The following is an 18,236-nucleotide window of genomic DNA, read 5'->3' on the forward strand; positions in this document are numbered from 1 at the left end:
TTTAGTGTGTGTTTATTTTGGGATTAAAGCTTTGTAAAATGTATTAGAAAGTGGAATAATGAAAAAAGAAACCCTAACCACCACCGTGAGGTGGTGGCTGCCGCCTCCTGCCGCCACCGGCCGCCGTGTCGGGTGACGATGTGCCTCGTTTGGGATGTTTGGACAAAGAGAGTAAAACACTAATGGGCCTAATAAACCCTAATGGGCCCAATGAAGCCCTAATTGACCTAAAAGCCCAAACATGTAACTAATGGGCCTAATGAACCCTAATTGATCAAAAGACCTAGCTATTGGGCCTATGAGGCTAAGATGGGGTTGGAAACCCTAATTAGGGTTTAGAAAACCCTAATATTAGATTTATGGGCCTTAGACTTATTGGGACCCACTTTTGGGCCACTGGAATGGAGTTGTTAATTACACCCAATCACACCATATGACTTATCTAGTAGCGTGATGGACTTAATGGATTAAGTCCTTAATGGGTTAATTGAGAAACACTTAACCCTAATTGTCATTTTATGTGAAACCCTAATCTTACTTGGGCCTTGAGTTGGGCATTTCCATTGGGCTTTGGTAATTGGATTATTAATGGACCATCCAAGAATAATCATATGGACTAGAACATGTTGATGGGCTTAGGGTAAGGCCCATATGAGGGTTTGGGCCCAATTTGGAAAATTGGGCCATAGATGGGCCATAGTTTGGGCCTTAATGATTATATGACATTGGGCCATTAGAATGTCAAATGTTGGACTGGCATAAATGGTTGGGCTTTAGAGTGAGACCATGTAAAGGTTTGGGCCCAATTTGGAAAATTGGGCCATATGTTGGGCTTTGACTCATAGTTGACTGTTGGGCCTTTGGATTAGGCCTTGGGCTTGGATCAAGCTAAGATTGGGGTAAAGCAGTCTTTTACCCCAAGCATGGACTTATGGTTATGTATTGGAACCCAATTATTAATTGGGTGTTATTTTGATGTTGATAGTTCGGGAACCTGTCATTCAGTAGTTGGGGCTGGGTCTGCGGGAAAGGCCACAATGTCGGCTCACTAGTAGGAGATATTTGTTAGATGATTGTCTTTGTGATAATTGTCTGGTTTGCCACTATCTGATATGCTTGATGTGCTAGGATGCTCTGTTATATATATGCTAGTAGTAGTAGGGGTGAAATAGTCCCCGGATACCGGTTGAAAGATACCGAAGGGGTAGTCAGAAACCATGCATGCCTAGCAGTACGTATGTTATGTTATTATGTGGTAGTGGTATGGGCTGAAATAGTCCCCGGTTACCGGTTGAAAGATACCGAAGGGGAGGCCAGCTCCCGGTTACCGGTTGAAAAATACCGAAGGGGAGGCCAGCTCCCGGTTACCGGTTGAAAGATACCGAAGGGATAGGTTGGGCACCCAAATATGTCTGACCATATATTTATGTATGTTATGCTAGGTTATTATGTGGTAGTGATACGGGGAACAGTCCCCGGATACCGGTTGAAAGATACCGAAGGGGTAGGCCAGCACCCGGATATGTTTGGCAGTATATGTGTTGTATGGTATGTGGTATGATGGGGGAACTCACTAAGCTTCGTGCTTACGATTTTCAGTTTTGGTTTCAGATACTTCGTTTTCAAGGAAAGGAGTCGGCTCGATCGCAGCGCATCACACCATGTTTTCCGCACACGAGATCTTTGGTATTACACTCTGATATGGTTTTATGATACTATGTTTTGATTATTGACACTTTGATTTTGACATGAGATATTATTATGAATGTTTTTATACTGATGGTTTTATGTAATAACTTAATTAAAATGAAATTTTTGGTCTTGAATTTTGGGATGTTACACTAATAGTGCTGCGAAAACAACACTTAGTAATGTTTGTAGCAAATCGATCGTACCAAGCGCGGGGTGCCTGTTTCAAACCATATAGAGATTTTTTAAGGAGGCATACATGATTAGGATGGTGTGGATCGTGAAGTCGGGTGGTTGAAACATATAGACCGTCTCATGGAGGTCCCCGTGAAGGAAAGCGTTTTTCACATCAAGTTGGTGAATCGGCCAACCGCAAGATACGGCTAAGCTCAAAACTGTTCGTATAGTGGTTGGTTTGACAACTGGGCTAAAAGTCTCGTCACAATCTATTCCAACCTGTTGACTTTTTCCATTAACAACCAATCGAGCTTTGTAACGTTGTAAAGTGCAATTTGCATTGAACTTATGGCGAAATAACCACATGCAACGGATGACATTAGTATCCGGTGGTCGGGGTACTAAGACCCAAGTTTTATTATCCGTCAAGGGTCGAAATTCATCGGACATTGCTGCGTTCCAATTTGGATCGGACATGGCTTTAAGGTGGGAGGTGGGGAGGGGGGAAGCGGGTAAGGATGAGGTGACAGAAAGGTTAAAGGGAAGCTTGGGTTTAATTGTTCCCACTTCAGATCGAGTGGTCATGGAGTGGGATGGGGCGAGAGCGGAAGGAGGTGGGTTTAAATCATGATCACTGGAATTTAGCGGTTGTGGGTTTAAATCATGATCACTGGAATTTAGCGGTGGAGAGGGAGGAGTGGGGGTTGGAAAGGGATGGGTAGAGGTTTGGCGTTGTCCTGGTAGGTAATGGGAGTCCGAGGAGGGATAGTGGGCGAGGGAGGAGAAGAGGATGGGGAGTTATTTGAGGAAGTAGGTGGGGATGGGGTGGTGTGGGGTTGAAATAGCAGAGGGGACTCATCTGAGTCAAGAAAAGAGTAGTTGTGGCTATTATTGGGTCACAAGATAAGAAATTCGCTGAGGGATGGTGTGAAGAGGGATGACCAGGGCTGCTATAGGGGCTGCTGTTTGGTTCCATTGTATGCTGGTCCAGACCAAGAGGAAGACCAACCCGGTTGTGTTGGGTATGCGCACAGTGGGGGCACCCACCATGGTGGCCAAAAGTTTTGTGGTCTAGGTGGAACATGCCATGGAGCATGGGAACGAGAAGCACCACGAGAGGAACCTGGAGCAGGTTTATTGGAAGAGGTGCGATGAAGACCTGATGAAGGACCAGAAGTGTTTGACCTGCGGTTTGGTTGCTGGGTCTGGCCCCGACCATTAAATCTCCAGTTACCACCATTCAGATTTGGCTGAGATGCGACAGCTAAGGCAGCAGAGGGGGACAAAGTCTCCCAGGCAGATTGGCGGTGGTGTTCCAGTTGCAACATACTACAAGCTGATTCCCAAGAGGGAAGAGTTTGATTGATGTATGAGGCACCAGTTTCATATTCTGAGGGTAAGCCACGAACAAGCTATAAGACTAACCTTTGTTCATTAACAGGGCTGTCCACATCATTAAGTTGATCTGCAAGTTCCTTAAGCTTTTGACAGTAAGATTCAAGAGATGGCATGGACTTGAGGGTAAGGTTATTGAACTCGTACTCAAGAGCAGCTGCTCTTGCACCTTTGTTGTTAAGGAAAATGGTCTGGATGCGGAGCCAGGCTTGATGGGCAGTGGAGTCAGTAACAAGAACACGCATGAGAATATCATCAGATAATGTGCCATAGATCCACTGCAAAAACAATGGCTTCAATCTCAGCCCATTCTTCATAACCAGGATCTTTTATTTTTGGTGGAGTAGTACCATCAATATGAGATGTAACTCTATAGCCCTTGGCATGAAGTTGAAAGAGACGAACCCAAGAAGAGTATGAAACCTTAACACCATCTAGTACCCTGACCTTATTCTGAATGTTGGTCAGGGGTATAGACAGGGTGGATTGCTTTAGGATTAGAAGAAGATGCAGATTTGTCTTCTGTCATTGAAAAAAAAAATTGCCGGAAAAGTAGGATAGACAAAAGAGGACTGAAGAGAGTATTACTGTTCACAGAAGACACAGGTCGGTGGCAGAAGTCAAGCCGTGGCTTGGTGGCGGCGAGATTAGGGCAAGAGATGATCGATACAGAGTCGTGGCTCTGGGCTCTGATACCATGTAAACTCTTTAGAAAAGGTCAAAGATTTTATTGATAGGAATACTGAATATATACAACAGAAATCTATAAAATAGGAAACAACTATTCTGATCTAGGATACAACAGAATATTATTATATAAATAATATATACAGCTAATAGGAAGGTGTTCCAAGGAGATGAATGTCCCAAATGGTTGATTGATCCTGGAAAGAAAATTGCAAAAAACTATCATAGATTGCTGCTTTCTATGGTTGTGATGGTAGGAGTTCTAGCAAAAGAACCAAGGACTAAAGATTTGTGGGTAAAAATTTCTTGCAGTGTCCATTCGTACATTGCTAGTGACGAGAAACGATGTCTGGAAACAATAGCATTAAGTTACCACCATCTGCCTCTTCACTTGAGAGAGTGCTTTCTCTATCTGGGAGGATTTTCAGAAGACTTTCGGATGTATTCACCATGGTTGCTTTGGTTATGGGAAGCTGATGGATTTATACAAGGAGATGGAAGTCGAAGCTTGGAGAAAATTGCTAATGGTCACCTGGTGGATCTTGTTGACAGAAATCTTCTTATTGTAGAAAAATGTAATCTTATCGGTGATGTCCTTTGTTGTGAAGTCCATGTTCTTGTGAGGCAGGTATGTGTGGAAAAAGGAAAAGAAGAAAGATTCTTCTTGAAAATAGACTCACTACCATCTAATCATCTATGTAAGGTAATGACCACACATAAGCAACGCCGTGTGGTCATAAATCCAGAAATCGACAGTATGAGTTTGCCTAGTCCGCCCACCCCAAGTATTCGATCACTTTTGTGCAATCATGTGGACACAACCTTAACTAACAATATCTCAAAGTTTTTTTGTTCCTTTGCACTTCTTAGGGTATTAGATCTAGAAAAATGTGAAATGATTGATTTTCCCCCTATTTAGCATTACTAGTTCACTTAAGGTACCTTGACATTTGTCTGTCATCATTACCACCATCAATATGCAATTTATGGAATCTTCAAACCCTCATTGTTAGCACAAGGTCTAGTTCTATGGTTTTACCTAGTAACATATCAAATTTGGTGAATCTGAGGTATTTACACTGTAACATAGATCTTTATCTTCCTTCTATTGGAAAACCGATGAAATTGGAATATATTTCAGATGTGGTGTTGGGAGATGGGGTAGATAATTTTCAGAAATGTTTTCCCATGATCAGGGAACTTTCAACTACTCTTTACTTTGACGAGGAAAGTGATTTTGAAGTACTTCATCACCTTCAAATCTTGATGTTAATTGGGTCAGGTTACAACAGAAGGAGATCAGTTGAGCGAGAATTTGTGAGAGGTGAACCGAACTTGGGAAAGAATCACATTATTAGGTTCCCAGCAACATTGAAAGAACTTACTCTTGAAAGGTGTGGTCTACCATGGAGCGACATGTCCATCATTCAATCGTTGCCTAATCTTGAGGTTCTTCCAATAAAAGGCAATGGATTTGAGGGAACCCAGTGGGAAACAGATGATGAGCAGTTTCAACGACTAAAATTCTTGAGACTTAAAAAGTTAAATACCAGACAGTGGGAAGCCTCAAGTATCAACTTTCCATGTCTCGAACGATTAGAGGTGTTGAATTGCATTGATCTTGAAGAGATACCCCTTGAATTAGGGGACATCTCAACGCTTGAACGTATTCACATTGAGAATTGTGGTGCTTCTCTTCTCGTATCCTTTCGAAAAATACGACAGGAGCAAGATGATGTGGGAAACTATGAACTAAACATCAAAGTTGATGGAAGGTATATGCCTTCTTATATACCCCAGCATGACGATTAATACATTTTACTTGTGGAGTAGGCAACTAACAGCATTAATGTTTAGTACATAATTAGTTGGTGTATTTGCTACCTAGATGTTTGTTGATTTTCTTTACCCAAAATCTGTTAGTGTTCAATTTGATATTTTTTTTTTTTTTTGGCTGATGTATTAATATTAAGAAAACTAGCAAACAGCTAGATAATTACATAACAAGAGTTTGAAAAGAAAAATTTTTCACCCAATCTACCCACTTAACACAACTTTGGATTCCTAACACTAATCCTAAAAAACAACCATGATTGAATTGAATCCCAAAGCAACGCCTTGAGGGGTTTGTGATGGCTAAACAACAATCTATTCTGAAAAGACCAAATCAACAATAACATAGTCAAGCAAGCTACATCCAAAGTCCAAACATTTCATTGCTTTGTCAGGCATCCGAGCTTGATCAACCCAAGACAACAACTCCGATATAGACGGGAAAACAGGTAAATCCAATTCCCCCCATCTCGCAAAAGGGCCCGCAAATCCGATGCCATGCCACAGGAAAAGAAAATGTGACTAACTGTCTCAATATCAAGATCACATATGGGGCACATGAGCGAACCAATATCAATCCCTCTCCTATCCAGATTCACTTTAGAAGGGATTTAATTCAAAGTCAACCGCCAAAATAACACATTAACCTTGGATGGTACAAAGCGATTCCACCTAGTAGGAACTGTGGCAACCTCAAATATTTTGGAATCAATAAGAGATCTTGCCGAAGCCACAGTAAAACCCGAAGACACACCAAACCCAAGTATCATGTTGGGAAACAAGATTAACCTGATTGGTAATAGCCCTCAAAGCCGAGAACTGAAGAGCCTCCACACCTCCTCTCGGAGGTCTTCTAAAAGCTGAGAGCCAATCCAAACACCGCAACCGGTCCACAACTTTACAAATCTTATCTTCATCTAAAGCATAAATCCTAGGAAATTGAACTTTAAAACTTTGAACCCCACACTAAATGTCATCCCAAAAAGAGGTCTTGGCACCATCCCCCACCTTACGGATACACAAAGAAAGTAAATCAGTACCTTTCTCCGAAAGGTTTTTGGTAGCATTAAGACATTTTAATAAAGTAGAATATAAAAAAGAAGATACATTACATACATAAGTTTTTTTTAATAAAAATCCAAATCTTGCCCTTGTTTCCTTCACCACAAAGAAATTTCATTTATGATGATGGATTTGGGTCGTCACCAACCAATTATATACTTTATCATCCTCCACCCACTACCCAACCAGCCACCTCCACCAGAACCCTGGAATTTGCAAACTTGCATCATAAAACACAAAATATAGCAATGTGCTTCCATCTATTTGTGTATTATAGCATCCTACTTCATATATCTCATTGTTCATTAAACACAAACTTTCATATATTTCTATTTTACTATTTTAGTTTACAAAAGTTTCTCATTCAGGCATTGTACTTAGAAAAATATCCCCAATTAATTATAGCATTCTATGTTAAGATAATGTACTTTGGAAAAATCTAACCCACTATAGCATTGTACTGTGAACTTTTTTCTTATTAATGCATTTTTCTTTGAAAAATCTATCCAATTATAGCACTGTAATTCTAATGTTATCTTATTAAGACATTGCATTTTCAAAAATCTACACAAGTATGGCATTATACTTTCATTTTTTTCTTATTAAAAAATCCATCCAATTATAGCATTGTACTTTGATCTTTTTGCTAATTAAGGCGTTTTACTTTGAAAGGTCTACCCAATTATAGCATTGTACTTTCTATTTTTTCTTAATTAGGAATTGTTATGAAGAAAATCTACCCAATATAGCATTGTACTTTCAATGTTTTCTTACTGTAGTTGTATACTGTAGATCTAGAACACAAGAATTAGGGCACAAACTACTTGATTACAAACTAACTGCCATTCGAGAGGACAGGCTCTCCAAAGGAAATGAGTTTCCCAAACAATCAAAAAGATAACTTCCGACCAACCTCACCACTATTTATACTGTTGCAACAGACAAGGGACAGAAAATGACAAAAAATGCCCTTAGGCCTGTTAACACTTATTCTATATTCAGGAAATACTCTTAAACTAGTCATCACTAAATCTTTGACCTTCTTGTGTAAGTAAACCTCAGGGGACATTTACCATGCAGTTTGAAAAAAAAATACTTGGTTATAGTATTGCACTTTGAAATTTTCTTATTAACGCATTGTACTTTGAAAATTTAATCCAATTATAGCATTGTACTTTGAAAATGCAAATTTTTATTTCTAGAATTTAACCTAGTATACAGATCAACCATCTATTTTCGATAAGAACAAGTAACCATGAACAAAGTTCAGGCTTTAGGGAAACAGACAAATTGAAAAATAAAGACGACTTATTTAAATTGAATGAAGAGACTCTTTATGATGTGTTTCTTAGTAGGCAGACCAAAAGAATAAAGGAAATAAAGGAAATTTACAAAGAGGTAATGGAAATTCATACATAAGAACTTAAGTTTGAAGGTACAGATAAATGATTAATTTAGTATATTAGCCCTTACATCTGGAATAGTTTCTCATAAAACAATAATCAGCCTTTGAGACTATCTTATACACAAACTACCTGTTAATAAACTTCAATTCCGTGAGTTGCTTGAAGATCAACCTAACCATAGGAAAGCAGAAACGAAAATTATAGTATTTCAAAGAAGCAAAAACGATTTTACACAAACTAATCGTTGATAATTAGAGGAATTGAAGCAATTACTAAAAGAAGCCAAAGACAAATATTGAACAGCTCAATTCATCCTGTTCACTCATAACATCAAACAGTGAGTTATTCCATAAATTCGTACCAAATTGAACTACAAAAGCGTTGAATTATGCTAAAATTTAACAAAGAAAACGAAATTCGTACCAAATTCTGAGAAAAAAGGCCGTTGATAGTGGTGGTCGGTTATGGCGAGCAACCGGATGAACTTCAGTGTAGTAATACTAGGGCTAGAGGTAACGGTAACTTCAGAGATTTACTTTGTTTGGTTGGTAACTTCAGTTTTGGGCTTATAAATTGGGCTCACATTATATACGACGTTTCTGACTTAGTTATATAAAAACTATAATTTTATATAATTTTATGTATAAATATGTATTAGTTATATAAAAACCGTATTTTATATTAAATATGCAACTTTAAAATGAGTTTGGAGGTTTGGAGGTGTGTAGTCGATCAAAATCCGGATATCAAGTTTGCAACCAATGAAATTTTTACATCTTATTATAAGCTTATGGTTAGTTTGATTCTCATGATATAACTAATGCATATTTATACATTATGCTTTGAATGTAAAATCAAAAAAAAAAAAAAAAAAAAAAAAAAAAAAAAAAAAAAAAAACACATTGTATTTAAATAAAAATTTGGTTTTTAAACATAAAAAATATATTTATAAGGTTTCAAATGGAAAATGGTCAAAATTGAACAAAATTTGATAAATGATGTTCGATTTGGAACAAAAAAAACATAGTGTCAAAATTGAAAGAAAAAATTAAATTTAGTGTCAAAATCGAAAAAAATGAAAACTTAGTGTTTTTTTGTGGAAAAAATTCAATTTTGGCACGTCAGCATTTCATGTCAGCATGTCACGTCATCATAAACTGACACGTCATCATGCCACGTCAGCATGTAACATGGTTGACCGGTCAAGTGGTCAGAACTGTAACAAATTGAAAAACACAGTGTCAAATTTGAGACAAAAAAAACACAGTGTCAATATGAATTTTGGTTTAAAGTGAATGTCTTTTGTACTATTTACCTCAATAAATAACAAAGTTATCACCTTATCGGTCCTTATACAATACGGGATTCTCTGTATTTTATTCTCGTATTAGATTAGTGTTATTTAAATAGTTATATATTTTAGTCCAGTCACCAATCCATTCAATACCATATATACAACCCAATAGCTCAGGCACAAATCTCAATCAGTAAGTATATTTTTATATGTATATTATTGTTAGTATATGATGTCACTATGACCTTACCAAAAAAAAAGGTTCCTAATGTTTTTTTTAGTATAAGAGATCAAAGTCCATTTTACCATGTTAAAAACGTCATCTCTAAATATTATTAAAAGAGAACCATTAATTCACCAATGAAGCAATCAGGGCCCTTGATTTTGTTTTAATCATATATTTTCCACCATTAGATCAAACTGCTGACATCATCTTCCCCAAATAAAATTCTAACATAATTACCTTTAATTATAGAATCTGTAATAATTATAGAATCTTTAAATTCAATAATTATTTTATCAATTGAAACATATCTATCTATTTATATACATGATATCAATTTCTCTAATTAATATTGTTCCTAATTTAACTCCCTTATTTATAGCTTTTGATTTCCAAATTCAAACTCGTTTATATTTTATATTTTATTTATTTAAAAAAACTAATTAAACAAGAATATCAATAATTAAGTTATTAACCTATAAAATCTAATATAATTAAGAGTCAAAATTAAAGTCAATATTATTCATAATTTATCTCTCAGTATATCACACATAAAATGAATCAATTTGAGAGTATTGTTTGAATTTTAAAACTGATTAAATAAGAAAGTCAGTTAATTTGAAGTTTTGAATTAATATAGTTGATATTTTTTTTTTCCAAATGAATAGACGAAAATCTGCAAGATGATATCTTAGGATCCCAATTTTTTTAGAAGATAATGATTTCCTTCTTCAAAAACACCATATATATATATATATATATATATATATATATATATATATATATATATATATATATATATATATATATATATATATATATATATATACGATTACACTGAAGTGGTTATTCTTACGATTTTGGATTGAGTCCTATGATTTACAGTGTTCTTCTTGAGCAATCTTTTTCTCCAATTCTTTTTTCCAAGCTCTTACTTTACTCTATTATCCTTATTCTTCTTCAATTTTTTGCGTTTACTATGTTCTTATTATTTGTTATTACTGTGTTCTTGTTGAGAGGTCATAAAAAAATAATCAATATACTTTAAGCATATTAGTTTCATTCATTTAGTTACAGAAACAAAATTACACCCTTTATATCGATTTTTTAATGTGTTGACCTATGTTTGTCAAGAGAAAACCATAAAAGTCGTTTTAATGCATGATGACAAAGCTAGTGGAACGGATCAAAAGCAAGATAAAGAAGTTTTTTATTGTTACACTTCAACTTGCATGAACAAAGACGTATCTGTTGTTCTAAGGTTTTCAGTAACTCTTTTATATATATTATTAAAATCTTCGATTAAATTTTCAAATTTTATATTATTGAATTTGTTTATATCAATGGTTTTAGTTTCAAAATCACCATTATGGTACAAGACTTTACCGGCGTGGTGTCACTTACGTTATTTGATCGTGACGCAAAGAAGCTTCTGGAAAAAAAACACACAATAGTTGCTTCAAAAGTTTAATGATGTTATCAGTATTAACTTCATTTACATAAAACTAATTTGTACTTTTTGTCTGTCTATTTTTATAACCGTTAATTTTTCCATTTTTAGGAGGGTATTATGAAGATTTATCCGTCTGCTTTGAAATTACTTTTGGATAAAAAGTTGCTGTTCAAAATTCAAATTTCTCATTATAATTTGAAGAACAATGTTGATGGTTATGTCATCTCAAACTTCAATGTTGATAATAAAATCACTGTTGAATTGGAAAAAAAAATTAACATCGAACAGGTAACATTCTTTTACGAAACATACTACAAACACTACACTTATTAGATTCGTTTTTTATATTTTAATTGATCAACTAACATATGTCTATGTACTATAAATATAGGCGCCGTAATCCAATTCGTTTAACGTTTTATCGGCGAAATTCGGATGTCAAGACACATTAAATTTAAAAGTTTTAAATATAATATAACTAAATCTAATATTTTAAATAACTTAAAATATTATTAACTTTTAGATTGACGTATAAATTTATTTTCTATATTTAGGATGCAGTTTCGTTTACTGGTGATAACGTCGCACTGGCTTCGAATCTTGATAAAAGTATTGTAACAAGTCCACTAACTAAGTGGACATCCTTTAAAAAAGCGTCTAGACATGAAGAATTAAAACACAACTTGGAAGATGTTTACGATGTTGATAATATGGAAACAATGTCCTCAACCAAATGATCATTAACATCAATGACAGGTCGTACTTCTGGAGAAGGCAAACCAAAACTGTTAATTCCAAAGAAAGACAAATAATATATGATTTTCATGATTTTATATGAGTAGTTGAGTGATTTGAGTACGGTTGATTTCATATTATGTTTACATACTATTTGGTTTTTGATTACTTTGTTTCATACTATTCGTTTTTTGGGTTAGAATTTTGATCATTTAAATACATTTTGGGTTTTATGAAATGTTGAATTATTCATCTATTTGCATTTTGGGTTTAAACTCATATGAATTTAGAATTTTAATCATTTTTTACTCTATTATTCCGTTTGAATGTGAATTTGTCAGTATTGTTACAATGTTATTCATTACAACTTCAATATAAATATTAGCAAACTACAACTTTTATGAAATTATAAACTTTTATAAATCTTTTAATCGTTCTAAAACATATATTTACAATTCCTTGTGAATTTATTGAAAATTTTATTAGTAAACATTTACCATTGAAATATTATTATTTTTTGATATTAATGATATCCACAATTTTATAAATTTAAATAATAAAACCCATTACAATGACGCTAGAGAGAGGCAAAGACTAAGACTTTTACATTTTTTTTTGGAAAGAGAACTTCCCTAACGAGGGTTTCCAGGCCAACTTTCACGCACCGACTAATCCCCCGCTGCGAACATGAGGCTATGCCTCATGACACGGAGTCACTGCAGGCGAACCTCCATAGCCACAGAGGCTGAGTAGTGCTAGGATTTGAACATGGGTCAATAGGTTATCCACCATATCTTCCACATGTCTTACTAAGTCACCGCAACCCAAGTGTAAGACATATATACAAAATAGAAGATTGAATTCTATGTCTAAAAGAGAAACTTTATTTCATCATCTAAAGCAATAAATATTTTTTATTGTGTTTCACTTATACCTTTTCCACCATTAGATCAATTTGTTTACGTCATCTTGACCAATGTTTGGTCAAACACGTTGTCCATCAATGTTTCCGCTCAAACCTTCACCAATTTATGTTATCCCTAAATTAAAATTAAAATCCTCCCCAAATTTAAAGCCATAACTTATGCACTAACCATCCTATATGTTTGCAAATCAACGTGATATATCTTTTTAATTATTCTATTTCTTTCTCAGTGTACATCGATGATACCAAAATTCATCAAGGTTAAAACAGTCACCTTGTATTTAATTCTTATTAATATAGTAAATACTTCCAATTTTGAATATAATAATCGGTCTCATACATGTTAAATTACAATTGCTCGATTTCCAACTATCCAACTCAATAACTTTATGTAATTATTCTTAAACTTACCTTTTTCTATAGCGTTATTGATTAGATTTACTATAATTAAATTTAAATTGCAGAGATTTTTACTTGAAAGTGATGAGCATTAGTTGATGTTTTTATTAAAGCTTGAGGATGATGCAAAACTCAAAATCCCTTAGTGGTAATATCCTACATACTTAATTATTGATTATTTCGACAAAAATACTTTCCTTTAACTTTGATAACAAATTTTTTGAATTAAACATATTTTTATGATTATAAATTTGTTTTCTCTACTCACTTGTACTTATCATCTTGAAGATGAGAAAAGTTTAACCATGTCTATATTGAAAAGTGCCAAACGGATCTTATTGGTCATACATTTCTGACATGATCTTCAAATGTTTTTTGTTTTTTATTCGTTTTTGTGTATTTGACTTGTTTCTTCAAGAAACTCGGTTTTCTATTAATTTTGATAACAAATTTGTTGAATTAAGCATACTTTTATGATTATAAATTTGTCCATTTTCTATTGTTAAATCAAGTGTAAATGAATTTGAACAATCGTTAAATTTCATATTCAATAATGTAATTTATGTACTAATTAATCAAATAATAGTACATATCCAAGTGGTTGGGTATCTTCAAGACAATAAGCAAACATGTAAATTATATGCAATTTCACAATATTGTAATTTTTTTACTGGATTTAAATGAATAATTACTTCTTTCACTTGATTTAGATTCTTGATTACTCATATAAGGTTGTTATAAAATAAAATTCTGATAAATTGAAAAAATTGTTCAGCAAAACCTTAAAATTTTGAAATTTGTTGGAAATTTGGTTATATGCCAAGTTAGGCTTCTTTTTGTGTTGTCATGCTTGTTGATTTGACTATGTAGGGTTCATTTGAAATTCCATTTCCCTACAAGAATGTTAATGTTCACATCCAAGTGGAAACAATCAAAACTGGTAAGCATTCTAAATGATTTTTCACTTACAGTAATCAAAACTGTTATTTTAAGTGGTGCGTTCTCATGGATGTCACACCGGTTGTCACTATATAGACATTTTAGCGCTCTATAGAAGAATCCTAGTGGCCTTATGAAGAATTTTGCTACGTTTTCAATGAAGTATCACTTTGTTAACATTTTTCTCTATAGTTCTTTCTTTTATTTTCGATATGGATGCGTGTCACAACAATAAGGCAGAAAGAGGTGTGAGTGACCATTAAAGCTGAAAAGGTAATATATAATTTAAGAATAATATATAAAGTGTAAATTGTAGATATATGATATTTATTTCAACGAAAAATATATTGTTTGATTGCAAGGTTACATATCTGTTTTTTTTTTTATAATTTGATTTTGACAAGTTTGATCTAAATTTGATAATTGAAGCAGGTAGGAAAGATATGTGCTAACGATTTTGAATGTGTATTGCCCTATAGAAACCAACCGTAGCCTCACAGACCATTCCCTCATATCTCAGTAGGTCTTAACATTTCCCAAAATTCAGCTACAAGAAGTCATGGATGCACTTTTTGAATCAATGCTCTAAACTGAATTTCATTTGTTAGTTGGATGTAGTGACCAGAATGCAAGATTTGTGAAAGTTCATTATTATTTATTAGCGTTAACCTTTAGCAAATTATGAAACTAATATTATATTTTTGTTAATAACATTTTTTTTGTAATAATTTATTTGATGGGAAGATATGTATATGTGATTGGGTGTAGCCTGAAATATCATATTTTAATTTTTATAAGGAAAAAATACTTTGAAATCGACCAAGTTATAATGTCTGAATTTGATGTTTATGGTTATGACAACTCACTTTATTTGTAATGTTTATCGAATTTCTTTGCAGAATTTAATGTTGCTGGTACATGTAACAACTTATTGTTGCTTTTGGTTTTACATGCCCAAACATAGTCAATTCATAAAGCTACTACACAACATGTTTTAATCAAGAAGTCACATTATGTTGTGATAAAATAAAGATCACAATGATCATTTATGTTAAAAATTTCTGTATTAAAAAACCAAATTGCTCTAATATAAATATTAAATATTCTTATCTAATAAGTTCGGTTCAAAAGCTCTAAAAATCAATCTAACTAACATTTTTTTTTATTAAAATTCAACCTAAGACAAAGCCACCTATTAATGTGATATGTATTTTATTATTGCTCGCGTTTAACGCGGGTCATAATCTAGTTTTATAACAAACGAAATGGGCAAACTAATTATATTGCTGAGTTAACATCCTTGTTGGCACTTTTTGCAGGCATGCGTCCACGTGGAATTTTTTTTAATTACTTGAAGAACACATGTTATTATTGTAAACATAGTCTCCATCACTATTTTATCAAGCCTTCAACATATATGTACATGTAATTATGTGGCGTGTAGACTATATGCATACGATCATGTATGTATAAGTATTTGTGTTAGGCTGGAGGGAGTCGTGCCACCGAAACCGTACTTCTTTCACCGCTACATAAGCGTCACTTCACTTTTTACCACACAAGTGTGGTTTCTTGCCACACTTTTATTTATTATTTTTTTGTGTGTTTTTTTAACTATTTTAATTTAATAAAACTTCTTTTTTAATAAAAAAACATAATTTTTCATTACTTGAAAATTAAAAAAAACATTACATTGCATTACGAAAAAAAAAACACACATGACATTAAAATAATCCTAGAAACTTAAAAAAACACACATGACATTAAAATAATCCTAGAAACTTAAAAAACACAAATAAAATAACTAAAGCATACTACATAAAGTCGTTCTCCGAGAACTCGTCTTCCGAGTCATCCGGTGGATCCAAATTAAGGTTAATGTTTTGAATCCCGTAAATGTGTTCCACCAAGTCATTGCGAAGATTGTGAAATATTTCAGTGCAACGTATCTCTGCTCTCCTGTTCATATACTCTTCGCCACCAATTTCTATTGGTTGTGTCTCTGGTATGGTTTCTTTCTCGTCAAACGCACATATCGCTCTTCCTTCATCTTCAATAATCATGTTATGCAATATGAGACATGTATACATGATTTCTTGAAGTTTTTCCTCGCCTAAATTAATTGCTGGTTTTTTCAATATGAACCACCGTTTCTTCAAAGCTCCAAAAGCACACTCAACATCCTTCCTAGCTCTTTCTTGAGCTCTCTTGAATTGTCTAGAACCATGTGGACACGTAAACGATTTAACAAACACAACATACTCAGGATAGATTCCATCGACCAGATAATAACCATACTTATATGGCGTTCCACGCACTTCAAAAGAAGAATCTGGTGCAGATCCATCATATATGTTGTCAAATATAGGTGAACGATTCAGAACGTTGATGTCGTTAATCGAACTAGGAGAACCAAAAAAAGCATGTCAAATCCACAGTTCTTGTAATGCAACTGCTTCAAGTATGACCGTTGGGTGACCATGATCACCTCGGGTAAATTGCCCATGATATGACGTAGGGCAATTTTCCCATGCCCAATGGAGACAATCTAAACTTTCTATCATTCCAGGAAACCCATACACACTAGCATGATGAGCTTGCAATTGTAAGATGTCATTACGTGTAGGCTTACGTAAATATTTTGGATCATAAAACTGAATCACAGTTTTGTAGAAATAGTGGAGACTGTCTCGTGTGGTCTTAGCAGACATCCTAAAACTCTCGTCTAACGCATCAGGCGGAATGCCATATGCTAACTGACGAAGTGCGGCCATGCATTTTTGTAAGGGAGTGAAACCAGGTGTACCACTAGCATCGTACCGTTGTTGAAAAAACTGCACTCCCTCGTTACATCTTCAACTATACGTTCATATAAACGTTTGAACATTCTGAAGCGCCTAAGAAAATAGTACCCTTGATAAGTGGCATTCTCTTGAAAATAGTCTTGTACCAAACGTTGGTTGGCTTCTTCACGATTTCTGAAAATATATCTTCGTGTTCTCTGTTGAGAACTTTCAGCTGCGTTATTGCATAAAGCCTCATATGTTTGTTCTGCCATTTGAGCACACACAACAACGTCATCAAAAATAACTTGAAATTCTTCAGAAGATGACATTTTTAAGAGAGATTGGTGAATTTTTTTTAATAAATTAGAGAGAGAAGGGTGTTTTTTGTTTGAAAAAAAAATAAAGTGTATGTAGTATTTTATAGGAAAGAAAGGAAAAAGGAAAGAAAAAAAATATATTAAACGGTCGATTTGTTGACAGTTCAAAGATTCCTCCCCAACCAATCAAATTGCACGACTATAAAGGGTCGCACCATGGACTAAACCGCAGGAGACCGCGGTCAGGGGGCGGTGTGCGCGGCTGAAGTGGCAAAACCGCGGCCACTCCCTCAAGCCTTATACTCAAAACCTGCCATCCAATGCGGCGCGTGTTTGGCACGTACGCGACACGTTTTCTAGCATTAATCCCTATTTGTTTCTTTGGTCTTTATGAGATCCTTTTTGCTCAGTAACATATTTTATTCGAAAAATATGAATTCCAAGAATTATAAACACCTTTGATCTTTATTTTCATCTAAACACAACTTAAACGTATTTGATATTGCACTATATATATATATATATATATATATATATATATATATATATATATATAACATAACATTGGTTCTGGTTTCTGTTGGATTAGTGTCTAAGCCCGTAACTATATTTGGTATGTACTTGACCCGGTTATGCATGGTCCTTTTGGGTTGCCTTCACCAAAGCAACTTGACAAGGTAATTTGATGTGAGAGAGAGGATATTATGGTTTATTAATATATTATAAGAATAATATATTAAAGGAGAAATCATATTTATTTAATTAGTATTAGTCATAAATTAATTAGGAATTAATTTGGTGACTAAAAGAGATTAATTAAATAAAGGGGCATAAACTGTCAAATGTATGATAGTTGAGTTTTGGGCTGGGAAACCTAATGGACTAAGGGGGAACGAAATTATGATGAAGGATCATC

The 18,236-nt window shown here is 34.3% G+C and overlaps 2 protein-coding genes and 1 long non-coding RNA gene across 5 annotated transcripts; 1 reads left to right on the forward strand and 2 right to left on the reverse strand.

The window, feature by feature from the left end:
• Window positions 1-3,618: 3,618 nt before the first annotated feature.
• Window positions 3,619-5,760, forward strand: LOC145131400 (putative late blight resistance protein homolog R1B-16). Its single transcript, XM_079066089.1, has 4 exons — window positions 3,619-3,675; window positions 3,738-3,978; window positions 4,095-4,733; window positions 4,868-5,760. Exons 1-4 carry the CDS (start codon window positions 3,619-3,621, stop codon window positions 5,758-5,760), a joined length of 1,830 nt encoding a protein of 609 aa, XP_078922215.1.
• A 107-nt stretch (window positions 5,761-5,867) lies between these two features.
• Window positions 5,868-8,807, reverse strand: LOC145129024 (uncharacterized). 3 transcript variants are annotated; one of them, XR_013717242.1, is made up of 4 exons: window positions 8,673-8,807; window positions 8,379-8,420; window positions 6,898-7,049; window positions 5,868-6,789 (listed from the first exon to the last, which is right to left on the reverse strand). It is a non-coding gene; the product is annotated as an uncharacterized LOC145129024 (long non-coding RNA). The 3 variants fall into 3 exon arrangements; XR_013717243.1 differs by having other exon boundaries at window positions 8,523-8,807; XR_013717244.1 differs by lacking the exon at window positions 8,379-8,420.
• A 7,224-nt stretch (window positions 8,808-16,031) lies between these two features.
• LOC145131401 (uncharacterized) lies at window positions 16,032-17,332 on the reverse strand. The gene is made up of 3 exons (XM_079066090.1): window positions 17,168-17,332; window positions 16,720-17,051; window positions 16,032-16,620 (listed from the first exon to the last, which is right to left on the reverse strand). The coding sequence occupies exons 1-3, from the start codon at window positions 17,330-17,332 to the stop codon at window positions 16,032-16,034; spliced, it is 1,086 nt and encodes a 361-aa protein (XP_078922216.1).
• Window positions 17,333-18,236: the final 904 nt, after the last annotated feature.

Source organism: Lactuca virosa, chromosome 8 (assembly GCF_052849685.1).
Source record: "Lactuca virosa cultivar CGN04683 chromosome 8, Lactuca_virosa_CGN04683_v6, whole genome shotgun sequence".
NCBI classification, from domain to species: domain Eukaryota; kingdom Viridiplantae; phylum Streptophyta; class Magnoliopsida; order Asterales; family Asteraceae; genus Lactuca; species Lactuca virosa.